This window comes from Pleurodeles waltl, chromosome 3_2 (genome assembly GCF_031143425.1).
Source record: "Pleurodeles waltl isolate 20211129_DDA chromosome 3_2, aPleWal1.hap1.20221129, whole genome shotgun sequence".
Lineage (NCBI taxonomy): Eukaryota > Metazoa > Chordata > Amphibia > Caudata > Salamandridae > Pleurodeles > Pleurodeles waltl.
The window spans coordinates 153531268-153554782 of NC_090441.1; the positions used below are offsets into that span (position 1 = coordinate 153531268).

At 52.3% G+C, this 23515-nt stretch overlaps 1 protein-coding gene across 2 annotated transcripts in view; it reads left to right on the top strand.

Moving 5' to 3' along the window:
- Nucleotides 1-23515, top strand: part of SGSM2 (small G protein signaling modulator 2) — a 761725-nt gene that overhangs the window by 161790 nt on the left and 576420 nt on the right. For both annotated transcript variants that reach the window (XM_069227030.1, XM_069227029.1), the window contains exon 2: nt 8823-8898. In XM_069227030.1, the coding sequence (XP_069083131.1) occupies nt 8823-8898 (76 nt within the window). The remainder of the gene's footprint in view (nt 1-8822; nt 8899-23515) is intronic.

Sequence of the window (23515 nt, forward strand, 5' to 3'; positions counted from 1 at the left end):
GGGTATGTTTGGGAGTGTCTATGGGGGTGGGGGGTGGTGGGGGTGGTGGGGGGAGAGGGTCCAACTACCTGTGGGTTGTGGTAGGGGGGTCGTGGGTGTTGGAGGAGGACTCTGGGGAGGGGGAGGAGGGAGGGAGAGACCCCAATCAGTGCCAGGGAACGAATTCCCTGGCACTGATAGTGCATACCGCCATGGATTTCGTGGCGTTTGAAAACCCCACGAAATCCATGGCGGTATGCGGGGTCCTGATACCCCCGGCGGAATAGTGACGGGGTCCTGCCGGCGGAGCAGCCCCCATGGATCCCATTCCCTCCCGGAGGATCACCGAAACAGGTAAGGTGATCGTCCATTAGGGGAGGGGGGGTGGGGAGTGTTGTGTGCGTGCATGGGGGTGTGCGTGTGAGTGTGTAGAGGGGGTGTCTGAGTGCGTGTATGTATGCAGGGGATGTAATGTGTGTAGGGGAAATGTTACGTGTATGTATGTGTGCATGTATGTGCGCGTGTATATGTGTGAGTGGTGAGCGTGCGTGAAGGGGGTGTCAATGGGGGTCGGGGGTTGGGTGGGAGGGGGTCCTACTACCTGTGGGGGGTTGTAGGGGGGTCGTGGGTGTTGGAGGAGGACTCTGGGCAGGGGAGGAGGGAGGGGGAGACCCCAATCAGTGCCAGGGAACGAATTCCCTGGCACTGATAGTGCATACCGCCATGGATTTTGTGGCGGTTGAAAACCCCACGAAATCCATGGTGGTATGCGGGGTCCTGATACCCCCAGTGGACTAGTGACGACCGCCAGCCAGGAGACGTTGTCTTCAGCCTGGCGGTCATTACCGCAATGGCGGACCGTGCGGGACATTGGTGGTTTGGCATATGCCAAACCGCCAATGTCATAATGGGGCGGTAATGACCGCTGGCCTGTTTGCGGTCTTACCGCCATTTTTGCACCGTCCGCCAGGGTCGTAATGAGGGCCTAGATGTCTGGTGAAGATTTTCAAGTAGAGTTGTGTGTCATTAGCATGTTAGTCAACTTTGATGCTGTTAGCAGTGAGCGGAATCATAAGGGACTTCATGTAGAGGTTGCAGATGACAGGAGACAAGTTGAAACCCCAGTGAACTCTGCAAGGAATAGGGAACTTTGGAGGTACCCATGTAAATGAACTGCTAGGTCGAGAGGTGGGATCTCAACCATTGTCCTCTCCTTGACTGTCCTCCCACTCCCCAAGCATCTTTTAGACTTTCCCTCCAGGTGTGCCCAAAACGTACTGAGACCAGGAAATGGCTTTCAACCATATTCTGGGTCAATAATCTTCATGTCATAGTCTAGTACACTATGTGGCATTGTATTTGGCCATATTCTGCAAGCAGTCTTCCCATCACAAGTACTGCTGAGTGCAGTAAATTGGCTGTTGCCTCCGGCCACACCGTACACCAAGATCTCAATGGAAAACTTTGTGATATTCTTCATGCAGGACCAAAGTTATAAGCAATCTGAAAAAATATATTTCTACCTATTGGTATCAACTGTTATTGTGGACAGGGCATGATCCATACCATGTGCACACTAGTTCCAGTGCAGTTCTGGTTAGTGTTAAGGTTACGGTTAGGGTTACAGGATCACAGCACAGCAAGCATTAATGCCATCTCACCCTAATCGTGCGATGAAAAAACTATTTTCATATTACCTGTGGACTATTTGCAAACTCTTCAATTAAATTAAGCAGTTCTTCAAAATTGATTTATGAGGATCACACCAGTCCCCTCTGAGGTGTGTAGTTTTCTATCTTGCCCCTTCCTGGCCCAAAGAAAATATTTTCTAGAATGTCAGTGAGCTGCACAACAGTTCACTGAGATCATGGAACAGAACAAAGTAGCAAGCAGAGTGAAATGCTTTGCTCTAAACAGCCAATCAGATTCCATGCTGTTGGACTTGGCCCTTTCTGCAGGGTCATCCCCAAACGTTTACCCTTCACCCTCCTATTTTCTGAACTTGTTTTCGTTAGCTTTTATGACTCTAGCACTGGTCAGCACTGATAAAGTGTGCAAAGTGCTTGTGCTCTCTCCCTTAAAATTAAAAAAAATTAGCTTACATCCAATTGGTGGGTTCCATTTACTTGTAAGTTCCTAGTAAAGTGTTACTACATGTACCAGGGCCTGAAAATTGAACCCTACTAGTGGAGCCTGCAGCACTCATTATGTCATTCACTTAAGTAGCCTTTTAAACATGTCTCAGGCTTGCCATTGCAGCCGTCGTGCATTTTAAACTGCCATTTCAACCTGGCAAAATAACCCTTTTACCAGGCATCAAGCTTCCTTTTTTAATACATATGTCACCCAAAGGTAGGTCCTAAAAAGCTCAGAGGGAAGGGTGCAGTGTATTTAAAAGTTGGACGTGTACTTTTAACTTTTACATGTCCTGATAGTGAAAAACTCTTTAAATTCATTTTTCACTATTTCAAGGCCTGCCTCTCCCATAGCATAACAATGGATTCCCTTGTTACATTTAATAAGTGATAACTTTCAATTGGGAGCTGATAGGAATTCCAAGTTTGGTATCTATGGAATTGTAGCTTAAACCCCTCTTTAATAATAAAGTAACATTTTAAGTCACAAGTCTGAAAATGCCCAGCAGAACTGACGCAGCACAGTGTATCGCCTTGCAAGACTCTGCATTGGAGAAAGTGTGCGCCGCATACCCAACACAGGAATTCACATCACAGCCTGCAGCCTTTCCCTGCTTGTGTTTCTAGGCACTATTCTTACTTAAGACTTTGAAATGACAAATCTCTGGTTCCACTGATTGGACTTTTGTCATTTTTATGTGAAATTATGTATTATATTTAACTTGATTTTTCTAAATTGCTGTGAGATTTTTCTTGTGTTTTCACTTTAATACTGCTTGAAGTGCTGCATAAATACTCTACATATTGCCTCTAAGCTAAGCATGACTGCTTTGTGCCAAACTACAAGAGGGTTAAGCACAGGTTAATTTGGGGTTTGCTAGTTTTTCACCTTGACAGAGATTGTGGTTGCTGCTTAAATAAGGTTTCACCCCCTCAACCAGTAATTTCCAACATATTCTAACTCAACCTTAAACAGTTTACAAAGCTAAGACATTCTTAAAGGGAATTCTTTAGTTCAGCCGCCTTCGACACCGTCTCCCATCACATGCTCATCGCCAGACTTCGTAACATAAGCATCCAAGGACTGGCCCTTAGGTGGATTGCTTCCTTCCTCTCTGACTGAACACAACAAATCCACCTTCCACCCTTCACCTCCAAACCCAAACCAATCATCCGCAGAGTCCCTCAAGGCTTATCACTCTGTATGCCCTCTTCAACATCTATATGTCCCCACTTGCCAATATAGTCAGATCCCACTGACTCAACCAACACCGACAACATTCAACCCATCCTCTCCCTCTCTGAAAACTCCATCACCACCAAAACCAACTTCCATCAATGCATGACCAACATCACCCATTGTATGAAAAATAACTGCGTCAAGTTCAACACAGACAAGAAGGAAGTCTTGATCTTCAGCAGCGACTGCTCCCCCTGGGATGCCTCCTAGTGACCTACAGAACTGAGGCACACTCCAACCTGAGCTGAGCATACCAGGAATCTTGGTACCATCCTGGACAGCAAGCTCACCATGAGTTACCAAGTCAACACTGTGTCATCCTCCTGCTTCTTCATCCTGCACATGTTATGTAACATTCTCAAATAAGTGGCTTCTTCAAATCTTGAGACGTACCATTACCCAAACCCTTGGCACCAGTTGACTGGACTATAGAAACACCGTGTACGTGGGATTGAGGCCCACCTAGTTCAAAGACTCCAGACTTTCCAGAGCGCTGCAGCAAAACTAATCCTGGATCTCCCTCATCGCACCCATATCACCTCAACCCAAAAAACTCCACATGCTCCTGGTTCAGAAGAGATGCCAGCTGAAGCTCCCCACCCACGTGTTCATGGCCCTGCATGACTCCGGTCTCGCCTACATCAACCACCCCCTGAGATCTCACAAACCCTCCAGACAGTTCTGCACTGCCTCCCTTGCGCTGGTCCATAGCCCCCACATACAATGCAGCACAGCAGGAGGACCCTCCTTCTCCTACCTTGCAGCCAAAGCCTGGAGCAGCCTCCTCCTGCACCTCAAGACCTCCCCAAGTCTACAAGATTTCCATGGGATGCAGAAAACCTGGCTGTTCGACTGAGACCCTGCCAGTGCCTGGATACCTTCACCAAACTACAAGTCACGCTTTACAAGTCTAGTGATTGAGTGATTGATTAATTGATTTACACCAAATTCAGAGAAATATACAGAAAGAACTGGCCTCTGTGTCCATGAGGAAAGAGGAGGGATTGGTGGTGAGGTCCTAGATTTATTACCGTTTCATCCAGCAGCTTTTCTGGTGTTCTGAACCTCATCCCAAAATTCCTGATGGGAACTGTAAGAAACTGGATTATTAGTTGAAGGTGGTAAGTACCTTCAAGTAATATTATCCGGGTGAACCACTCAAGTCACTAAATAAACCTGAGCTCAACCCCTGGGTAGCTATGGCAGAGAGCAGATAGGCTTAACTTAGAGGCTATGTGTGAAGTATTTATGCAGTACTAAAACAGTAACAAAGTTGAAATGTAAAGCAGTAAAAATCCCAAAATGAATTGGAAACAGAGTCAAATTTCATAAACAAAATGTCACCAAATGACACAAATCCAATAAAGGGATTCGGAAATATGAAGGTTAAAAAAAGTGCAAAGAAACCAAAAGTGGCAATGATACAGTCAACAGTCATGGTATACCAGGACCTAAGAGCAATTTGATGTTGACTTTGTTGGAGTGTGGGTCGGATACCCTAACCAGGTCCATCCTCAGTTATCTTCTGACTTTATTGCTTTAATCCTAATCTACCCCAGCAGTACACTTCTAAAGCTCCCAGGACCTCAGGGGAAGCACTTAGAGGCTCAAAGTGTGGCACACAGATGCCAACAGGAGAGTTCAGTCCAGGTCCAGTTGCCACTGGTCAGCTGGGCAGTTGCAGGAAAGGCCTCTTGCAGCTTGTTGTGTCCCTGTAGCTTTCACAGGAGGTCAGCCTTATGAACATTGGAGTCCACTTCTTTTCCCTGGGTACAAGAGGGTGAAGGTCCAATACTCCAGCGCTCTTCTCTGGTTGCAGTCAGCAGATTCAGTCTTCTTCTAATCTTCCTGAGGTGCAGGGGTCTTCTGAAGTGGGTGCCTGGGGATGGCACATTTATGCCTGGCACCAGCTAGTGGGTGAGAATGACCTCTGGGGTTGCCATAACCCATGAGCTAAAGGTTTGTAGGCTAATCCTACCCATTTTGTGCATTTGCAGGATGGGCAAAGTCTTCGGTCACACTAAACTTGGGCTCTGAGGGCTGGGTGTGTGTGTTTATGTGTGTGTGTGTGTGTGTGTGTGCGTGCATGCGTGCATGTGTGCACGTGTGTGTGTGTGTGTAGGGAGTGTACCATGGTAGTTCTTTTGTCCTCCCACATCTAACACTAAAATCCAGTGCTAAGCAGTCCCGGTATTCCCAACAATCTTGAGACAAAAGTCTGGTATATTAAAGGCGAACTTTCAGTGACCAGACAGTGGATTCACACAAATTGTTTTGGCATTCTCTTTCCCTCCTTTGAAGTACACCCTAAATGTTATATGTACTTCTAACAGACCTGTCAAACAGGCTGTGACATTAATGACACCATAATGTCAAAATTACGATTGGGGCCAAACTGGCTGAGAAGACCACAAAAGGGCCCTGCCCAAGTGTCAGCTAACATTTGTCAGTGACATGGAAGCCCTCTTTGAAGTGCACCGCAGTTGTTCTATTAAAAGCCCCAGCAGACCTGTCAAGCAGGATGTGACATTCCGAAGGGCTTGGCAATTTAATGTAAAAAAGGATCCTCCCAATTCCACTTGCATATTCTGTCAAGTTCATAGTGGCTGTTTTTGTCAGTTCAGGTCAGCCTATTGTTTTGCTCTTGGGAGCACATTCACACCTCGATCATGTTATTTACATACTAATTACTGGCTGGCCATAGTGGGAAAACAAAAGGCAGATTTAGCTTCTAGGGGCTCAACCTCAACTACAGAGGAGCTACCAATGCGTGTAATGTATGTGTATATCTACCACCTTTACCTAGTTTTTCAGGAGAGATGTAGTATAGTTGGGTTGCAGGCCTCTACAAAGGGGAGGCGGTTTAAAAACTCACATAGGTACCAATACCCCCAGCCCTGCAGAGCTTCACTTGCCTCTCCCTGGTGACTGTGTCATGGCTAGCATCCTTCTCTCTTCCATCACTGCGCCTGGTAGGAGCCTTTTTAAACACTTTTACGGCATGGTCATATATTTTTATGAAAACAATCAGTAGCAGATGACAGCTCGGCTGCAATATATCCTCTTAACAGTTGTCTAGATTTTATGTTTATATGAATTAATCAGGCAGGGTGATCATATTTTTCATGACACGCTGACACTGTGTATTACTAGTGATAAAGAACAGGGACCTTTACAGTCAACACACCTGTGTTCACATATCATGAGGCGTGAGGGGAAAGTGAACCCACAAGGAGGGCCAAACCGCGGAGAAAGAGGGGAAATAGAGGGCCATATTGATGAGGGAGAGGGCAGGTACGGAGAACGAGAAGAGATGTGGGAGGTGCCATGCTGCTAATGGTGAGATGAAGCAAGAGGGGCACACACCAAGGTGCTGTAGAGAAGATGACCATGATGCTGATGGAGATTGTAAGGAAAGGATCTTGGTGTTGTTTGTAAGAGAAGGGCGTGAGAGGATAGGGCATGAATCTGAGAAAGCAGAAATGTGTAGGCCAAGGGTTTTACTGAGAGGGTGAGGGGATGGCCGGGTGGCTGAGGGAGAGGGATGTGCCACGATACTGACCGAGAGGGAAAGATGACAGCCATGAAGACCATGGCGTGGATGGACACGTAGAAGCAAAGGTCAGGATGCCGATGGAGAAGGAGAGGTGAGGGCCACTTTGGTGACAGAGAAGAGGAGGTGGGGGACACTGCATTGTGGGAGAGAGAGAGGTGAGGCAAGGAGCATGAAGCCAAAGGAAGCTCCTACAAGACTATGGTGCTGTGGAATAGGGCAGGGTTGGGGTATGACGCTGAAGTTGAAGAAAAGTGTAAGGTTCCTGATGTTGGTGAGGCACTCCACACATCGCTCATGGTAAGACCACATTAGATGCGGGTGGGGATGAATGGTAGATTGAAACTCATCACCTCAGACCATGGTAAGACAGCATTAGGCAGTGGAGATGAATGGTGTTGAGGCATTCATCACATCAGCCTATGGAAAAAACACATTAGACAGTGGAGGATATGAATGGTGATGAGGCACTCCACACATCATTCCATCATAGGGCCATATTAGATGATGATGGGGTTGAATGGTGGTAAGGCATTTATCACATCAGTCCCAGGTGGAGTGAGCACTAAATACATTAGTCTGTTGTGAAAATGCATTGAATTTAGACATTCCTCACAACACTTCATGGCGAGCATGACTGGTTCTGTTCCTACATACGTAGGTCCCTCAGAAACCAAGGTATCCAAGCCCTAGAGTCACCTTCTGGAACCATCTAATTCCCTGTCTCCTGCTGATCGACGAGTGCTTCAGTGGATGAAGTCTTTCATCTTGGGTAGATGTACCCAATGGGCCAGGCTCCACATGTCCCCATGAGCCCGCTGTACTCTTTTTCTGCTTTGATGTGACCCTGAGTGCAGAAGTCATTGGGGACAAATGCTAGTCTATGGCAAGTTAGGACAACGCCAGATGTATAGTTCTCCAGAATTTCAATCTGCCCAGTTGTTTATATCCCACCATGATTTTGTGCAGGATTGCGGCCAAAGGGCTGTCTATCATATTAACATAAATTTCATTGTGGAGTTTGTTGTGACTAGGGTTTGGCATAAATAATCTGAGACTTTTCGAATCTGCCCAGTACTGTGTTGGGTGCACACCTAATGACCTCACTTGGAGCAAGGCTGGGGCTCAGTCCACGGAAGAGCGGCTTCTTTCATATTTGGGGTAATTTTTATTACATATACCTTACATCTAAGCTTTTACATCCAGCATGAAATCTAAGTGGAGCTAGAAGTAAATTGATAGGCTGGTTAACCACCATGGAGCTCTTTCAACAGGGGTGCCAAAATCCAGCTAGGAAATGTTGTTTGGAGAATACTCCTGCAACTCTGATCTTACAATACTGTCTCCTCTGAAAAATCGAACCACTCATTTCCTATTAGGAGAAGGCAGATGTGATTGCACTGATGCGATATTTACAGAGCTCTATATTAAAGGGGCTATATGTAATGTATATTGTATACATGTATTGTTTGAAAGAGATGAGACGATGGGAGGATATGATACAGGCCAAGTAACTCCTTAGAAATACACATATAGTAGAGGAGGGGAAATGGAGCTATAACAGAGACACCAAAATGCCCCTCGGTTTAAACGAAGGTGATGAAATTGTTATCTTAGAGTGAAGATGTGGTTCTAAATAAAAGGGGATGTGAAAAAGGCTTGGGATCTTCAAGGTGTAATTCATATAATCAAATTGTTTGCACAATGGTTGGAAAGTCTGTGGAACTAATATGCAACTCTGAGTGGTGAAGGAGGTGGGGGAAGAAAGGCAAAACTGAATACTAAGTAATGTTACAGCAGGCAGTGACAGTACGTCAAGCACCCTTATCTGAAATCTATCTCTCTGCTGTGTATACCAGGCTGGGAATGTTTTTTTTAAATTTAAAGTAGCTAAGCTGTCTGTCTTTTTTTATAGGTCAAACAGATAATGGAAGAAGCTGTCACTAGGAAGTTTGTCCATGAAGACAGCAGTCACATCATCGCCTTGTGTGGTAAGTGAGACTTGCGTGCAACATTAGTCATCATCAAACCTTTCTATTAAATTACTCATCACTGAAAATGATGGGATAGTTTGAAGGTGCTTGAAAAACGCAGTGTACTGGCAGGGTGAAAGGTTTATGTGTGATGCTGGTTTTTAGGACATAGGCTCTCCGCAACCAACCTGAATCTCTTGGTTTATGTATTGATTTTATTTACGGTGCAAAGCCCATTGGCATTAGCAGCAGGTTACAGCCTTTTTCTATGTTGTCATGACATATTCCATTCTTCAATGGGTGCTTTTGGTTTTCACATATACTATTTAGCTGGAGATAACTTATGAGTGTGTTTGGGACGCTGTGGGCAATGGGCTTTTTTGAGTTTGGCTCATTTTGTGTCACACACAAAACTGTGTATGACCTTAGCTTTATAATATAAGGTTACTGAATAGCAAGACTACCTCTTTTTTATTATACCTCGTTCCTCTCTCTGTCACCAGGTGAGACTTCCTGTCTTTTCTCTTTATCGGTGTATTCTACCCCTCACTTCTCCCTTTGCCACTGTTCCTCTATATTTCTTACATTTTTTTCCCTTTTTTGGTTGAGCATAGCAGCGGGCAAGCGCTGCTTTTTTGACGTGCTGTTATCTATTTGGGCTTTAAACCACGCCCACCTCATGCCCATCACTATTGTTCGTTCATGGGCTTGCCTTTCAAAAACCCTTTGTTATCTTTGGGGAGGTTTGGCTACCGCCTTGGACATCGAACCTGTTAATGGCTAATTTCACTTTTGCTGATATGTTTGACTCCGAACAAACTCCTTTTTCCTTTTGTGTCTCTCCTTCAGGCTCTTGCTGTGGTGCTTTGAATTGGCTCACTTATGTGAAACTGTTTTACTTTTCATTTTCAATTTATGTGGCAAGAAAAGTCCGATTAGGAGTTTACAACGCTAATAGCTCTAACTTAAGCAAATTCGAGACTCATTGCATTGCAAATGCTTGTTTTCTCTCCTGCTCTGGATGAGATCATTCCAGAGGTGCCGGCGCCCACCACATGCATCCACCGGCACAAATTAAGCACTGGGTTGGAGGCAAGGAGGTTGTTGAGAAAAGGATGGAGAACATATGATTTGGAGTTCAGGAGGCAATAGCTGGTTGTGCAAGGGGGTTTGGTAGTCTGGGGCAAGAGTAGAAGATCGGGAGCTGGGAGAAAGACTGAACCTACATAAATTATGTTTTTATTTTACTCTCTTGATGAAGGTTACAGTTTAGATGCTGCCCATTGCAGCAGGACTTCAAGGGAACATAGTACCTTAAAAGGAAGCATTAAGGTGTAATGATAAAATTAAAGCAAATATGTTTCAACTGAAAAAGGAACGTACTAGGACTGTGAAAAGACACCGGACGGACTTAACACTAAATAACGAAGTACTGGAACTCAGTTCCCAGGAGACCCGCCCTGACTTCAACCTCTGTGTATACCTTTTTCTCCAGCACTGCACTGATGTCTCTAGCGTAACTTCAGATGCAGCTCTCATGAGCACTGGAAAAGAGACATCGCAGTGTATCTGGTCCTGAGGAAAGGGCATCTTAAGGATTCTGGGGGCCCTAAGCCAAACGTCATTTGGGGGCCCTTTTTGGGAACAGCTTTGAATTTATGATCCAGTTTCAGCTCTTTCATGCCCTCTTTGGTCAGGTCACTGACAGTGCACAGGTGCACTTGTCCAAATTCTAAGTGTGTTTACATCTAATATTCAAGGATAGTGATGTGTGTTTAAAATTGTAACACAGCAGCAGCTCACTAATATTGATGCATATAATCTCTGTGACACCCTCCCATTAATCATATTTGAGGTTCTGTTGTGATGTAAAAGTAACTTTTTTATTGAAGTTTCATAAAAAAAACACATTTCTCTGCAAACTGTCTTTAACAGCCTCACACATCCCTCACATTAAAAATAAATTATAGGAAAACTGTAATTAAAACAACCTGTTTAAGAATGATTCAAGGTCATCAGGGCAAGACTCTTTGCAGAACAGAGCTAGCTCTATCAGGGGGCCCTTAAAAGGCTGGGGCCCTGGAACAAAACCCACTTTCCCTATCAGTGGTTAATTTGTAACTAAAAAGGTGCTGGTGCCCAAAGCTCGCCTCTGAAACATGAGGCTCCTGCAATTCAATGTGCGAGCACTAAATACTGAGGCAGCATAATCCTAAAGCCTCTAAAGGGCCTCTTTAATCCATTTACAGCCACTTCCTGCCCCTTCATCTCAGTCTTTCAGCTTTCTGCTTTCTCCTTTTGTGATGCTTTTCCGTCTTTCTTTGCTCCGTCTTTCCCATATGTGTCTTTTGCTCGCAGAAATTGCCTGATGCAGAAAAATAAGTGCCGGCCCCCAAAAATAAGTGCTGTGCCCTCCCACTGGCAATCACCGACAAATTATGCTCTCTTCCCCATGACTTAAAACGTCTCTGTCCTGAGCCAAAGGCTGTACATGACTCTGAACACTTACGAACCGGGGAACCGTGCTGGTGCTGCGTGAAGGCAGAGGTAAGCAGGAGCCCTCACATCGGAGTGTGCTAGTGTGCTCTGGTCATGAGGTGGGTTTAAGCATGGCCACTGAATACCCCTCAGCCTGATGCTGGTGCCAGTGCTGCAGGAAGGCAGAGGTAAGCAGGGATGCACAGTGCTCAGACCAGGAATGCTTCCTCCACCACCCAAGGCAGAGGCAAACACAGCCTTTCAACAGTCCTCAACTGTGAGCCCAGTCAGTGGTGCCCAGAAGCACGGGAGAGCATGGCCACTGGACACCCCTCACGTGGAGCTGGTGCATTTGTCCCTGGCCCTCAGGCAGAGGTAAGCACGACCTCTGCACATCCCTCAGCGTGCAGCTGGTGCCAGTGCTTTTCCCTGAGTCAGAGGTAAACATGGCCACTGAACATCCCTCAGCTTGAGGTAAGCACGGCCTCTACACACACCCCTCCGGAGCCCAGCCTCTACATAGCCTTCTCCAAGCATGGCCTCTGCACCCTCTCAGGGGCTCGGCCTCTAAACACCCCCTGCTTGAGGCTGGTGCTCCTGAGACAGAGGGTAAGCACGAACTCTACACACCTCTCAAGAGCACGGCCTCTACTCACCCCTCCAGAGCACGCCCTCTGCACACCCTCTGCTTGATGCTGGTGCTCCTGAGACAGAGGGTAAACACAGCCTCTACACACCACTCAGGAGCACAGCATCTGCACACCCGTCAGGAGCACAGCCTCTGAACACCACTCCAGAGCCCAGCCTCTACATAGCCGTCTCCAAGCACGCCCTCTGCACGATGCTGGTGCTCCTGAGACAGAGGGTAAGCACAGCCTCTACACACCACTCTGGAGCCCAGCCTCTATATAGCCGCCTCCAAGCATGGCCTCTGCACCCTCTCAGGAGTGTGGCCTCTACACACCCCCTGCTTGAGGCTGGTGCTCCTGAGACAGAGGGTAAGCACGGACTCTACACACCCCTCAAGAGCATGGCCTCTACTCACCGCTCCAGAGAACGCCCTCTGCACACCCTCTGCTTGCAACTGGACATTCCTCAGGAGTATGGCCTCTGCACACCTCTCAGGAGCACGGCCTCTGCACACCCCTCAGGAGCACGGCCTCTGCACACTCCTCAGGAGCACGGCCTCTGGACATCCCTCAAGAGCACGGCCTCTGCACACCCCTCAGGAGCACAGCCTCTGCACAACTCGCACACCCCTCAGGAGCATGGCCTTTGGACACCCCTCAGGAGCACGGCCTCTGCACACCCCTCAGGAGCACGGCCTCTGGACATCCCTCAGGAGCCTGGCCTCTGCACACCCCTCAGGAGCACGGCCTCTGCACACCCCTCAGGAGCACGGCCTCTGGACATCCCTCAGAAGCACGGCCTCTGCACACCCCTTAGGAGCACGGCCTCTGCACACCTCTCAGGAGCATGGCCTCTGCACACCCCTCAGGAGCACGGCCTCTGCACACCCCTCAGGAGCACGGCTTCTGGACATCCCTCAGGAGCACGGCCTATGCACACCCCTCAGGAGCACGGCCTCTGCACACCCGTGAGGAGCACGGCCTCTGCACACCCCTCAGGAGCACGGCCTCTTCATACTCCGCAGCAGCACGGCCTCTGGACATCCCTCAGGAGCACGGCCTCTGCACACCCCTCAGAAGTACGGCCTCTGGACATCCCTCAGGAGCACGGCCTCTGCACACCCCTCAGGAGCATGGCCTCTGCACACCTCTCAGGAGCACGGCCTCTGCACACCCCTCAGAAGCACGGCCTCTGCACACCCCTCAGAAGCACAGCCTCTGCACACCCCTCAGGAGCATGGCCTTTGCACACCCCTCAGGAGCATGACCTCTACACACCCGTCAGGAGCATGGCCTCTGGACACCCCTCAGAAGCACGGCCTCTGCACACCCCTCAGGAGCACGGCCTCTGCACACCCGTGAGGAGCACTGCCTCTGCACACCTCTCAGGAGCACGGCCTCTGCACACCTCTCACGAACATGGCCTCTGCACACCCGTGAGGAGCACGGCCTCTGCACCCCCCTAAGGAGCACGGCCTCTGCACACTCCTCAGGAGCACGGCTTCTGGACATCCCTCAGAAGCACGGCCTCTGCACCCCCTCAGGAGCACGGCCTCTGCACACCCCTCAGAAGCACGGCCTCTGGACATCCCTCAGGAGCACGGCCTCTGAACACCCCTCAGGAGCATGGCCTCTGCACACCTCTCAGGAGCACGGCCTCTGCACACCCCTCAGGAGCATGGCCTTTGCACACGCCTCAGAAGCATGGCCTCTACACTCCCGTCAGGAGCATGGCCTCTGCACACCTCTCAGGAGCACGGCCTCTGCACACCTCTCAGGAGCATGGCCTCTGCACACCCGTGAGGAGCACGGCCTCTGCACACCCCTCAGGAGCACGGCCTCTGGGCACCCCTCAGAAGCACGGCCTCTGGACACCCCTCAGAAGCACGGCCTCTGCACACCCCTCAGGAGCACGGCCTCTGCACACCCCTCAGAAGCACGGCCTCTGGACATCCCTCAGGAGCACGGCCTCTGAACACCCGTCAGGAGCACGGCCTCTGCACACCCCTCAGAAGCACGGCCTCTGGACATCCCTCAGGAGCACGGCCTCTGAACACCCCTCAGGAGCACGGCCTCTGGACATCCCTCAGGAGCACGGCCTCTGAACACCCCTCAGGAGCACGGCCTCTGCACACCTCTCAGGAGCACGGCCTCTGCACACCTCTCAGGAGCACGGCCTCTGCACACCTCTCAGAAGCACGGCCTCTGCACATCCCTCAGAAGCACGGCCTCTGCACACCCCTCAGGAGCACGGCCTCTACACACCCGTCAGGAGCACGGCCTCTGCACACCCGTTAGGAGCACGGCCTCTGCACACCTCTCAGGAGCATGGCCTCTACACACCCTTCAGGAGTACGGCCTCTGCACACCCCTCAGGAGCACGGCTTCTGGACATCCCTCAGGAGCACGGCCTCTGCACACCCGTGAGGAGCACGGCCTCTGCACACCCCTCAGGAGCACGGCCTCTGCATACTCCTCAGGAGCACGGCCTCTGGACATCCCTCAGGAGCACGGCCTCTGCACACCCCTAAGAAGCACGGCCTCTGGACACCCCTCAGGAGCACGGCCTCTGCACACCCCTCAGGAGCATGGCCTCTGCACACCTCTCAGGAGCACGGCCTCTGCACACCCCTCAGAAGCACGGCCTCTGCACATCCCTCAGAAGCACAGCCTCTGCACACCCCTCAGGAGCATGGCCTTTGCACACCCCTCAGGAGCATGGCCTCTGCACACCCATCAGGAGCACGGCCTCTGGACATCCCTCAGAAGCACGGCCTCTGCACACCCCTCAGGAGCACGGCCTCTGCGCACCCCTCAGGAGCACGGCCTCTGCGCACCTCTCAGGAGCACGGCCTCTGCACACCTCTCAGGAACATGGCCTCTGCAGACCCATGAGGAGCACGGCCTCTGCACACCCCTCAGAAGCACGGCCTCTGGACATCCCTCAGGAGCACTGCCTCTGAACACCCCTCAGGAGCACGGCCTCTGCACACCTCTCAGAAGCACGGCCTCTGCAAATCCCTCAGAAGCACAGCCTCTGGACATCCCTCAGAAGCACGGCCTCTGCACACCTCTCAGGAGCATGGCCTCTGCACACCCTTCAGGAGCACGGCTTCTGGACATCCCTCAGGACCACGGCCTCTGCACACCCGTGAGGAGCACGGCCTCTGCACACCCCTCAGGAGCACGGCCTCTGGACATCCCTCAGAAGCACGGCCTCTGCACACCCCTCAGGAGCGTGGCCTCTGTGCACCCGTCAGGAGCACGACCTCTGAACACCCCTCAGGAGCATGGCCTCTGCACACCTCTCAGGAGCACGGCCTCTGCACACCCCTCAGGAGCATGGCCTTTGCACACGCCTCAGAAGCATGGCCTCTACACACCCGTCAGGAGCATGGCCTCTGCACACCTCTCAGGAGCACGGCCTCTGCACACCTCTCAGGAGCATGGCCTCTGCACACCCGTGAGGAGCACGGCCTCTGCACACCCCTCAGGAGCACGGCCTCTGGGCACCCCTCAGAAGCACGGCCTCTGGACACCCCTCAGAAGCACGGCCTCTGCACACCCCTCAGGAGCACGGCCTCTGCACACCCCTCAGAAGCACGGCCTCTGGACATCCCTCAGGAGCACGGCCTCTGAACACCCGTCAGGAGCACAGCCTCTGCACACCCCTCAGAAGCACGGCCTCTGGACATCCCTCAGGAGCACGGCCTCTGAACACCCCTCAGGAGCACGGCCTCTGGACATCCCTCAGGAGCACGGCCTCTGAACACCCCTCAGGAGCACGGCCTCTGCACACCTCTCAGGAGCACGGCCTCTGCACACCTCTCAGGAGCACGGCCTCTGCACACCTCTCAGAAGCACGGCCTCTGCACATCCCTCAGAAGCACGGCCTCTGCACACCCCTCAGGAGCACGGCCTCTACACACCCGTCAGGAGCACGGCCTCTGCACACCCGTTAGGAGCACGGCCTCTGCACACCTCTCAGGAGCATGGCCTCTACACACCCTTCAGGAGCACGGCCTCTGCACACCCCTCAGGAGCACGGCTTCTGGACATCCCTCAGGAGCACGGCCTCTGCACACCCGTGAGGAGCACGGCCTCTGCACACCCCTCAGGAGCACGGCCTCTGCATACTCCTCAGGAGCACGGCCTCTGGACATCCCTCAGGAGCACGGCCTCTGCACACCCCTAAGAAGCACGGCCTCTGGACACCCCTCAGGAGCACGGCCTCTGCACACCCCTCAGGAGCATGGCCTCTGCACAGCTCTCAGGAGCACGGCCTCTGCACACCCCTCAGAAGCACGGCCTCTGCACATCCCTCAGAAGCACAGCCTCTGCACACCCCTCAGGAGCATGGCCTTTGCACACCCCTCAGGAGCATGGCCTCTGCACACCCATCAGGAGCACGGCCTCTGGACATCCCTCAGAAGCACGGCCTCTGCACACCCCTCAGGAGCACGGCCTCTGCGCACCCCTCAGGAGCACGGCCTCTGCGCACCTCTCAGGAGCACGGCCTCTGCACACCTCTCAGGAACATGGCCTCTGCAGACCCATGAGGAGCACGGCCTCTGCACACCCCTCAGAAGCACGGCCTCTGGACATCCCTCAGGAGCACTGCCTCTGAACACCCCTCAGGAGCACGGCCTCTGCACACCTCTCAGAAGCACGGCCTCTGCAAATCCCTCAGAAGCACAGCCTCTGGACATCCCTCAGAAGCACGGCCTCTGCACACCTCTCAGGAGCATGGCCTCTGCACACCCTTCAGGAGCACGGCTTCTGGACATCCCTCAGGACCACGGCCTCTGCACACCCGTGAGGAGCACGGCCTCTGCACACCCCTCAGGAGCACGGCCTCTGGACATCCCTCAGAAGCACGGCCTCTGCACACCCCTCAGGAGCGTGGCCTCTGTGCACCCGTCAGGAGCACGACCTCTGCACCCCTGTGAGGAGCACGGCCTCTGCACACCTCTCAGGAGCACGGCCTCTGCACACCTCTCAGGAACATGGCCTCTGCACACCCGTGAGGAGCACGGCCTCTGCACACCCCTCAGGAGCACGGCCTCTGGACATCCCTCAGAAGCACGGCCTCTGCACACCCCTCAGGAGCGTGGCCTCTGTGCACCCGTCAGGAGCACGACCTCTGAACACCCCTCAGGAGCATGGCCTCTGCACACCTCTCAGGAGCACGGCCTCTGCACACCCCTCAGGAGCATGGCCTTTGCACACGCCTCAGAAGCATGGCCTCTACACACCCGTCAGGAGCATGGCCTCTGCACACCTCTCAGGAGCACGGCCTCTGCACACCTCTCAGGAGCATGGCCTCTGCACACCCGTGAGGAGCACGGCCTCTGCACACCCCTCAGGAGCACGGCCTCTGGGCACCCCTCAGAAGCACGGCCTCTGGACACCCCTCAGAAGCACGGCCTCTGCACACCCCTCAGGAGCACGGCCTCTGCACACCCCTCAGAAGCACGGCCTCTGGACATCCCTCAGGAGCACGGCCTCTGAACACCCGTCAGGAGCACAGCCTCAGCACACCCCTCAGAAGCACGGCCTCTGGACATCCCTCAGGAGCACGGCCTCTGAACACCCCTCAGGAGCACGGCCTCTGGACATCCCTCAGGAGCACGGCCTCTGAACACCCCTCAGGAGCACGGCCTCTGCACACCTCTCAGGAGCACGGCCTCTGCACACCTCTCAGGAGCACGGCCTCTGCACACCTCTCAGGAGCACGGCCTCTGCACATCCCTCAGAAGCACGGCCTCTGCACACCCTTCAGGAGCACGGCCTCTACACACCCGTCAGGAGCACGGCCTCTGCACACCCGTTAGGAGCACGGCCTCTGCACACCTCTCAGGAGCATGGCCTCTACACACCCTTCAGGAGCACGGCCTCTGCACACCCCTCAGGAGCACGGCTTCTGGACATCCCTCAGGAGCACGGCCTCTGAACACCCCTCAGGAGCACGGCCTCTGGACATCCCTCAGGAGCACGGCCTCTGAACACCCCTCAGGAGCACGGCCTCTGCACACCTCTCAGGAGCACGGCCTCTGCACACCTCTCAGGAGCACGGCCTCTGCACACCTCTCAGAAGCACGGCCTCTGCACATCCCTCAGAAGCACGGCCTCTGCACACCCCTCAGGAGCACGGCCTCTACACACCCGTCAGGAGCACGGCCTCTGCACACCCGTTAGGAGCACGGCCTCTGCACACCTCTCAGGAGCATGGCCTCTACACACCCTTCAGGAGCACGGCCTCTGCACACCCCTCAGGAGCACGGCTTCTGGACATCCCTCAGGAGCACGGCCTCTGCACACCCGTGAGGAGCACGGCCTCTGCACACCCCTCAGGAGCACGGCCTCTGCATACTCCTCAGGAGCACGGCCTCTGGACATCCCTCAGGAGCACGGCCTCTGCACACCCCTAAGAAGCACGGCCTCTGGACACCCCTCAGGAGCACGGCCTCTGCACACCCCTCAGGAGCATGGCCTCTGCACACCTCTCAGGAGCACGGCCTCTGCACACCCCTCAGAAGCACGGCCTCTGCACATCCCTCAGAAGCACAGCCTCTGCACACCCCTCAGGAGCATGGCCTTTGCACACCCCTCAGGAGCATGGCCTCTGCACACCCATCAGGAGCACGGCCTCTGGACATCCCTCAGAAGCACGGCCTCTGCACACCCCTCAGGAGCACGGCCTCTGCGCACCCCTCAGGAGCACGGCCTCTGCGCACCCCTCAGGAGCACGGCCTCTGCGCACCTCTCAGGAGCACGGCCTCTGCACACCTCTCAGGAACATGGCCTCTGCAGACCCATGAAGAGCACGGCCTCTGCACACCCCTCAGAAGCACGGCCTCTGGACATCCCTCAGGAGCACTGCCTCTGAACACCCCTCAGGAGCACGGCCTCTGCACACCTCTCAGAAGCACGGCCTCTGCAAATCCCTCAGAAGCACAGCCTCTGGACATCCCTCAGAAGCACGGCCTCTGCACACCTCTCAGGAGCATGGCCTCTGCACACCCTTCAGGAGCACGGCTTCTGGACATCCCTCAGGACCACGGCCTCTGCACACCCGTGAGGAGCACGGCCTCTGCACACCCCTCAGGAGCACGGCCTCTGGACATCCCTCAGAAGCACGGCCTCTGCACACCCCTCAGGAGCGTGGCCTCTGTGCACCCGTCAGGAGCACGACCTCTGCACCCCTGTGAGGAGCAGGGCCTCTGCACACCTCTCAGGAGCACGGCCTCTGCACACCTCTCAGGAACATGGCCTCTGCACACCCGTGAGGAGCACGGCCTCTGCGCACCCCTCAGGAGCACGGCCTCTGCTCACTCCTCAGGAGCACGGCCTCTGGACATCCCTCAAAAGCACGGCCTCTGCACACCCCTCAGGAGCACGGCCTCTGCACACCCGTCAGGAGAACGGCCTCTGGACATCCCTCAGAAGCACGGCCTCTGCACACCCCTCAGGAGCACGGCCTCTGCACACCCCTCAGGACCACGGCCTCTGCACACCCCTCAGGAGCACTGCCTCTACACACCCCTCAAGAGCACCGCCTCTACACACCCGTCAGGAGCACGGCCTCTGTACATCCCTCAGATGCACGCCTCTGCACACCCCTCAGGAGCACGGCCTCTGCACACCCCTCAGGAGCACGGCCTCTGCACATTCCTCAGGAGTATGGCCTCTACACACCCGTCAGGAGCACGGCCTCTGGACATCCCTCAGATGCACGGCCTCTACACACCTCTCAGGAGCATGGCCTCTGCACACCCTTCAGGAGCACGGCTTCTGGACATCCCTCAGGACCACGGCCTCTGCACACCCGTGAGGAGCACGGCCTCTACACACCCGTCAGGAGCACGGCCTCTGGACATCCCTCAGAAGCATGGCCTCTGCACACCCGTCAGGAGCACGGCCCCTGCACACCTCTCAGGAGCACGGCCTCTGGACATCCCTCAGAAGCACGGCCTCTGCACACCCGTCAGGAGCACGGCCCCTGCACACCTCTCAGGAGCACGGCCTCTGCACATCCCTCAGGAGCACGGCCTCTGCACACCCGTCAGGAGCACGGCCCCTGCACACCTCTCAGGAGCACGGCCTCTGCACATCCCTCAGGAGCACGGCCTCTGCACACCCGTCAGGAGCACGGCCCCTGCACACCTCTCAGGAGCACGGCCTCTGCACATCCCTCAGGAGCACGGCCTCTGCACACCCCTCAGGAGCACGGCCTCTGCACACCTCGCACACCCCTCAGGATAACGGCCTCTGCACACCCCCTGCTTGAGGCTGTTGTTCCTAGGGCAAACACATCCTCTGCACTGCGGTTGCCAGTGTTGTCCTGAGTCTGAGGCAAGCACAGCCTTTACGCAGCCCACCCCAGGGGTGGTAACACTGTGGCCTGACCCTCCGCTCCCCCTTAGCATTGCTTACACTCGGAGTGTAGATAGTGTGCATTGTTTGCTCCTGCTCGAGTGAGGGGGCGTTCAGATTCATTCTGCCTCCAAATACAAACTAAGATTTCTTGAGATAGTTGTGCTCTCTGAATCCCTGTGTCTGTCTTTCTAGTGTGTTGGCTGCCTTCCAGTATGTGAGCTTTCACTAGCATGCGCCATGTGCTTGTGTGTGTGTTTTGGTTACCGACATGAATTTGTTTGTCTTCAGCTGACTGCATTCCTGTTTGTGTGTCTGTTTGCGTGCATGTGTTTTGACTACCGATTTAATTAAATGTGTTTTGTTTGACTTACTGCGCTCCTGTTTGTGTGTGTCTTTGTGTCCATGGTTTTTGGCTACCTATCTGAATGTGCTTGTGTATGTCTGGCTGCATTCCTGCGTGTGTGTGTTATGGTTTGTATGTGGGTGTGTGTTTGCTTTGTCAGCTAACTTCATATATCCACATGTCTGGCAAACAGGCTCCCTGCACTTTTGTGTGTGTGTGTGTGTGTGTCCGTGTGTCTGTGTGTGTGGCTGTCTACTTTCTTTTATATGTGTGTTTGACTAAAATATAAATGTTTGGCAGGCTGACCCTCGGTGAGTGCATGCTGGGAGTATGAGTTGTTGACATGTATCTTCCATACGTACTTGGAGTGTTTGCTGTATGTGTGTTTGTCTGGCAGTTCCCTTTATGTGTGCGTGTCTGTTTACCTGCCTTTTATATTCATGCCTTCCCCTGTGAGTAAGTATTTGACTGTATGGTAGCTTGAATGTGTGCGCATGTGTGTGTGTGTGCGCACTTTAGCTATCATTGGTGCGTGTATGTCATTTGCTGTCTACCTGCATATGTGTGTGTTTGTGTGCATGTGTCTTGGCTACCGATTTAAATGTGTTGTGTTTGACTTACTGCGCTCCTGTTTGTGTGTGTCTTTGTGTCCATGGTTTTTGGCTACCTATCTGAATGTGCTTGTGTATGTCTGGCTGCATTCCTGCGTGTGTGTGTTATGGTTTGTATGTGGGTGTGTGTTGGCTTTGTCAGCAAACCTCATATATCTACATGTCTGGCAAACAGCCTCCCTGCACTTTTTAGTGTGTGTGGTGTCTACTTTCTCTGTGTGTTTGACTAAAATATAAATGTTTGGCAGTCTGCCACCCTCGGTGAGTGCATGCTGGGAGTATGAGTTGTTGACATGCATCTTCCATACGTAAGTGGTGTGTTGGCTGTATGTGTGTTTGTCTGGCAGTTTCCCTCTATGTGTGCGTGTCCGTTTATCTGCCTTTTATATTCTCGCCTTCCCCTGTGAGTAAGTATTTGACTGTATGGTAGCTTGAATGTGTGTGCGCGTGCGCGCGTGTGTGTGCGCTTTAGCCATCGCTGGTGTGTATGTAATTTGCTGCCTACCTGCATGTGTGTGTGTTAGTATCAACCTCTCTTTCGGCGCATGCATCTGACCAATTGCTTCCTTGTACGTGTGATTGTCGTGGGTTGGTTTCTGCTTTCTTTCAGTTTATTCGTCTGTGAGTCGCTCTCTGATTTAAATCTTAGTTGCATATTTTTATCTTTTCTCCTCTGAGATTTAAATGATTTACCGTGTGAATGAGAACTTTTGAACCCACGATTAGACCATCAGAAGCTCCTTGAACAACCCTTTAAACCCATGCGTTCCTCTGAATATAGATTTGCTTCTGAGAGGCTGTTTGTGATGCTGACAGTGAAAATCAGCATCCTTTGATTCATGGCATTAGAAGAGGCAGAGAGGGATGCAGTCTGCATACAAACTGGTCTCTGTACGTCAGGCCTCCGCAGTGGTCTCCAGCTCACTTGTGTCACAGACATTCGACGCAGCCAATTAGGCGTCAATTAAATATCCTGGGGCCTGGAAGGGGCGGGTCCCTTCCAAGAAGAGCCGGTGCACGTCATTTCCTGTGCTTGGAGAATGTCGCAAATGATTATGTTTGTACCGACTGAAATGTACACGACGACTTGTGTTGTGTGTATGCGCGGTCGGCGGGCCTAATACCAAAATATCGACTTCTAAATATCGTGTCACAAAGATATAATGCCCAGAATATCTACTACAAAGTATTGTGAAGGAAAGTGTACATGGGTAAATATTGGTTCACTGTTCATGACTCCCATATATGTTCATTGATTTTATATATATTGTTATCTACATAAATGTCAAGATAAAACTAGTCAATTCATACCCATATATTCTTGACGTGTCGATATTCTGGTCGCGATACCTCGTGGCTCAATTTATGCGTTTGCTAATCTGACATAAAACTGGGTCAACAACTAGGAATGTGAAAAGAAAACATGCAAAATCTTTTTGCAAAGAGGTGGACTTTGGTGGCCTTTGACTCACCATGCACCAGGGCCACTGGTGGGTACCTCAGTCTCCGTCGCCAATCCCTACTTCCCCTTTAATGTGCCACATACTTTCATTCACCACACAGTGAGATAATCAAAAGACTGTGCGGCCTGATTTCACTTCCAGTAAGTCTCAGGAGCTATATCCAGCCCAAACTAAGATAGCAGAGGTGACCTCTGCTGGCAGGAACTCCCCTTTGAAAGTAAACCCACCCTCTGTACTTCAGAAACCGTCCACACTTTATGACAAGCATATGCAATGCAATGGGTCTCGCGTTTACTCGAGTTAGAGCTATTAGTGTTGTAAATTCCTAACTGGACTTTTCTTGCCACATAAATTGAAAATGAAAAGTAAAACAGTTGACATAAGCAAGCCGATCCAAAGTGCAATGGCCACCATGAGCGTGAGCGTGAAGGAGAGACAAAAGGAAAAAGAAGTTTGCTCGCAATCAAACGTATCGGCAAACGTGCAATTATCCATGTAACAGGGTCGGTGGCCAAGACGTTAACAAATCTCCCTCAAGAAGGGACAAACGTAAAGCATTTACCAATGATAACAAAGGATTTTTGAAAGGCAAGCCCAAGAACGAGTAATAGGGATGGGCGTGCGGTGTGCGTAATTAAAAGCTCACAGATTACAGCACGTCAGAGCGCTTGTGCGCTCGACCTAAAAAAGGACCAGCACGAAGCCTCTTTGGTTTCTGGAGCCACTGTATCC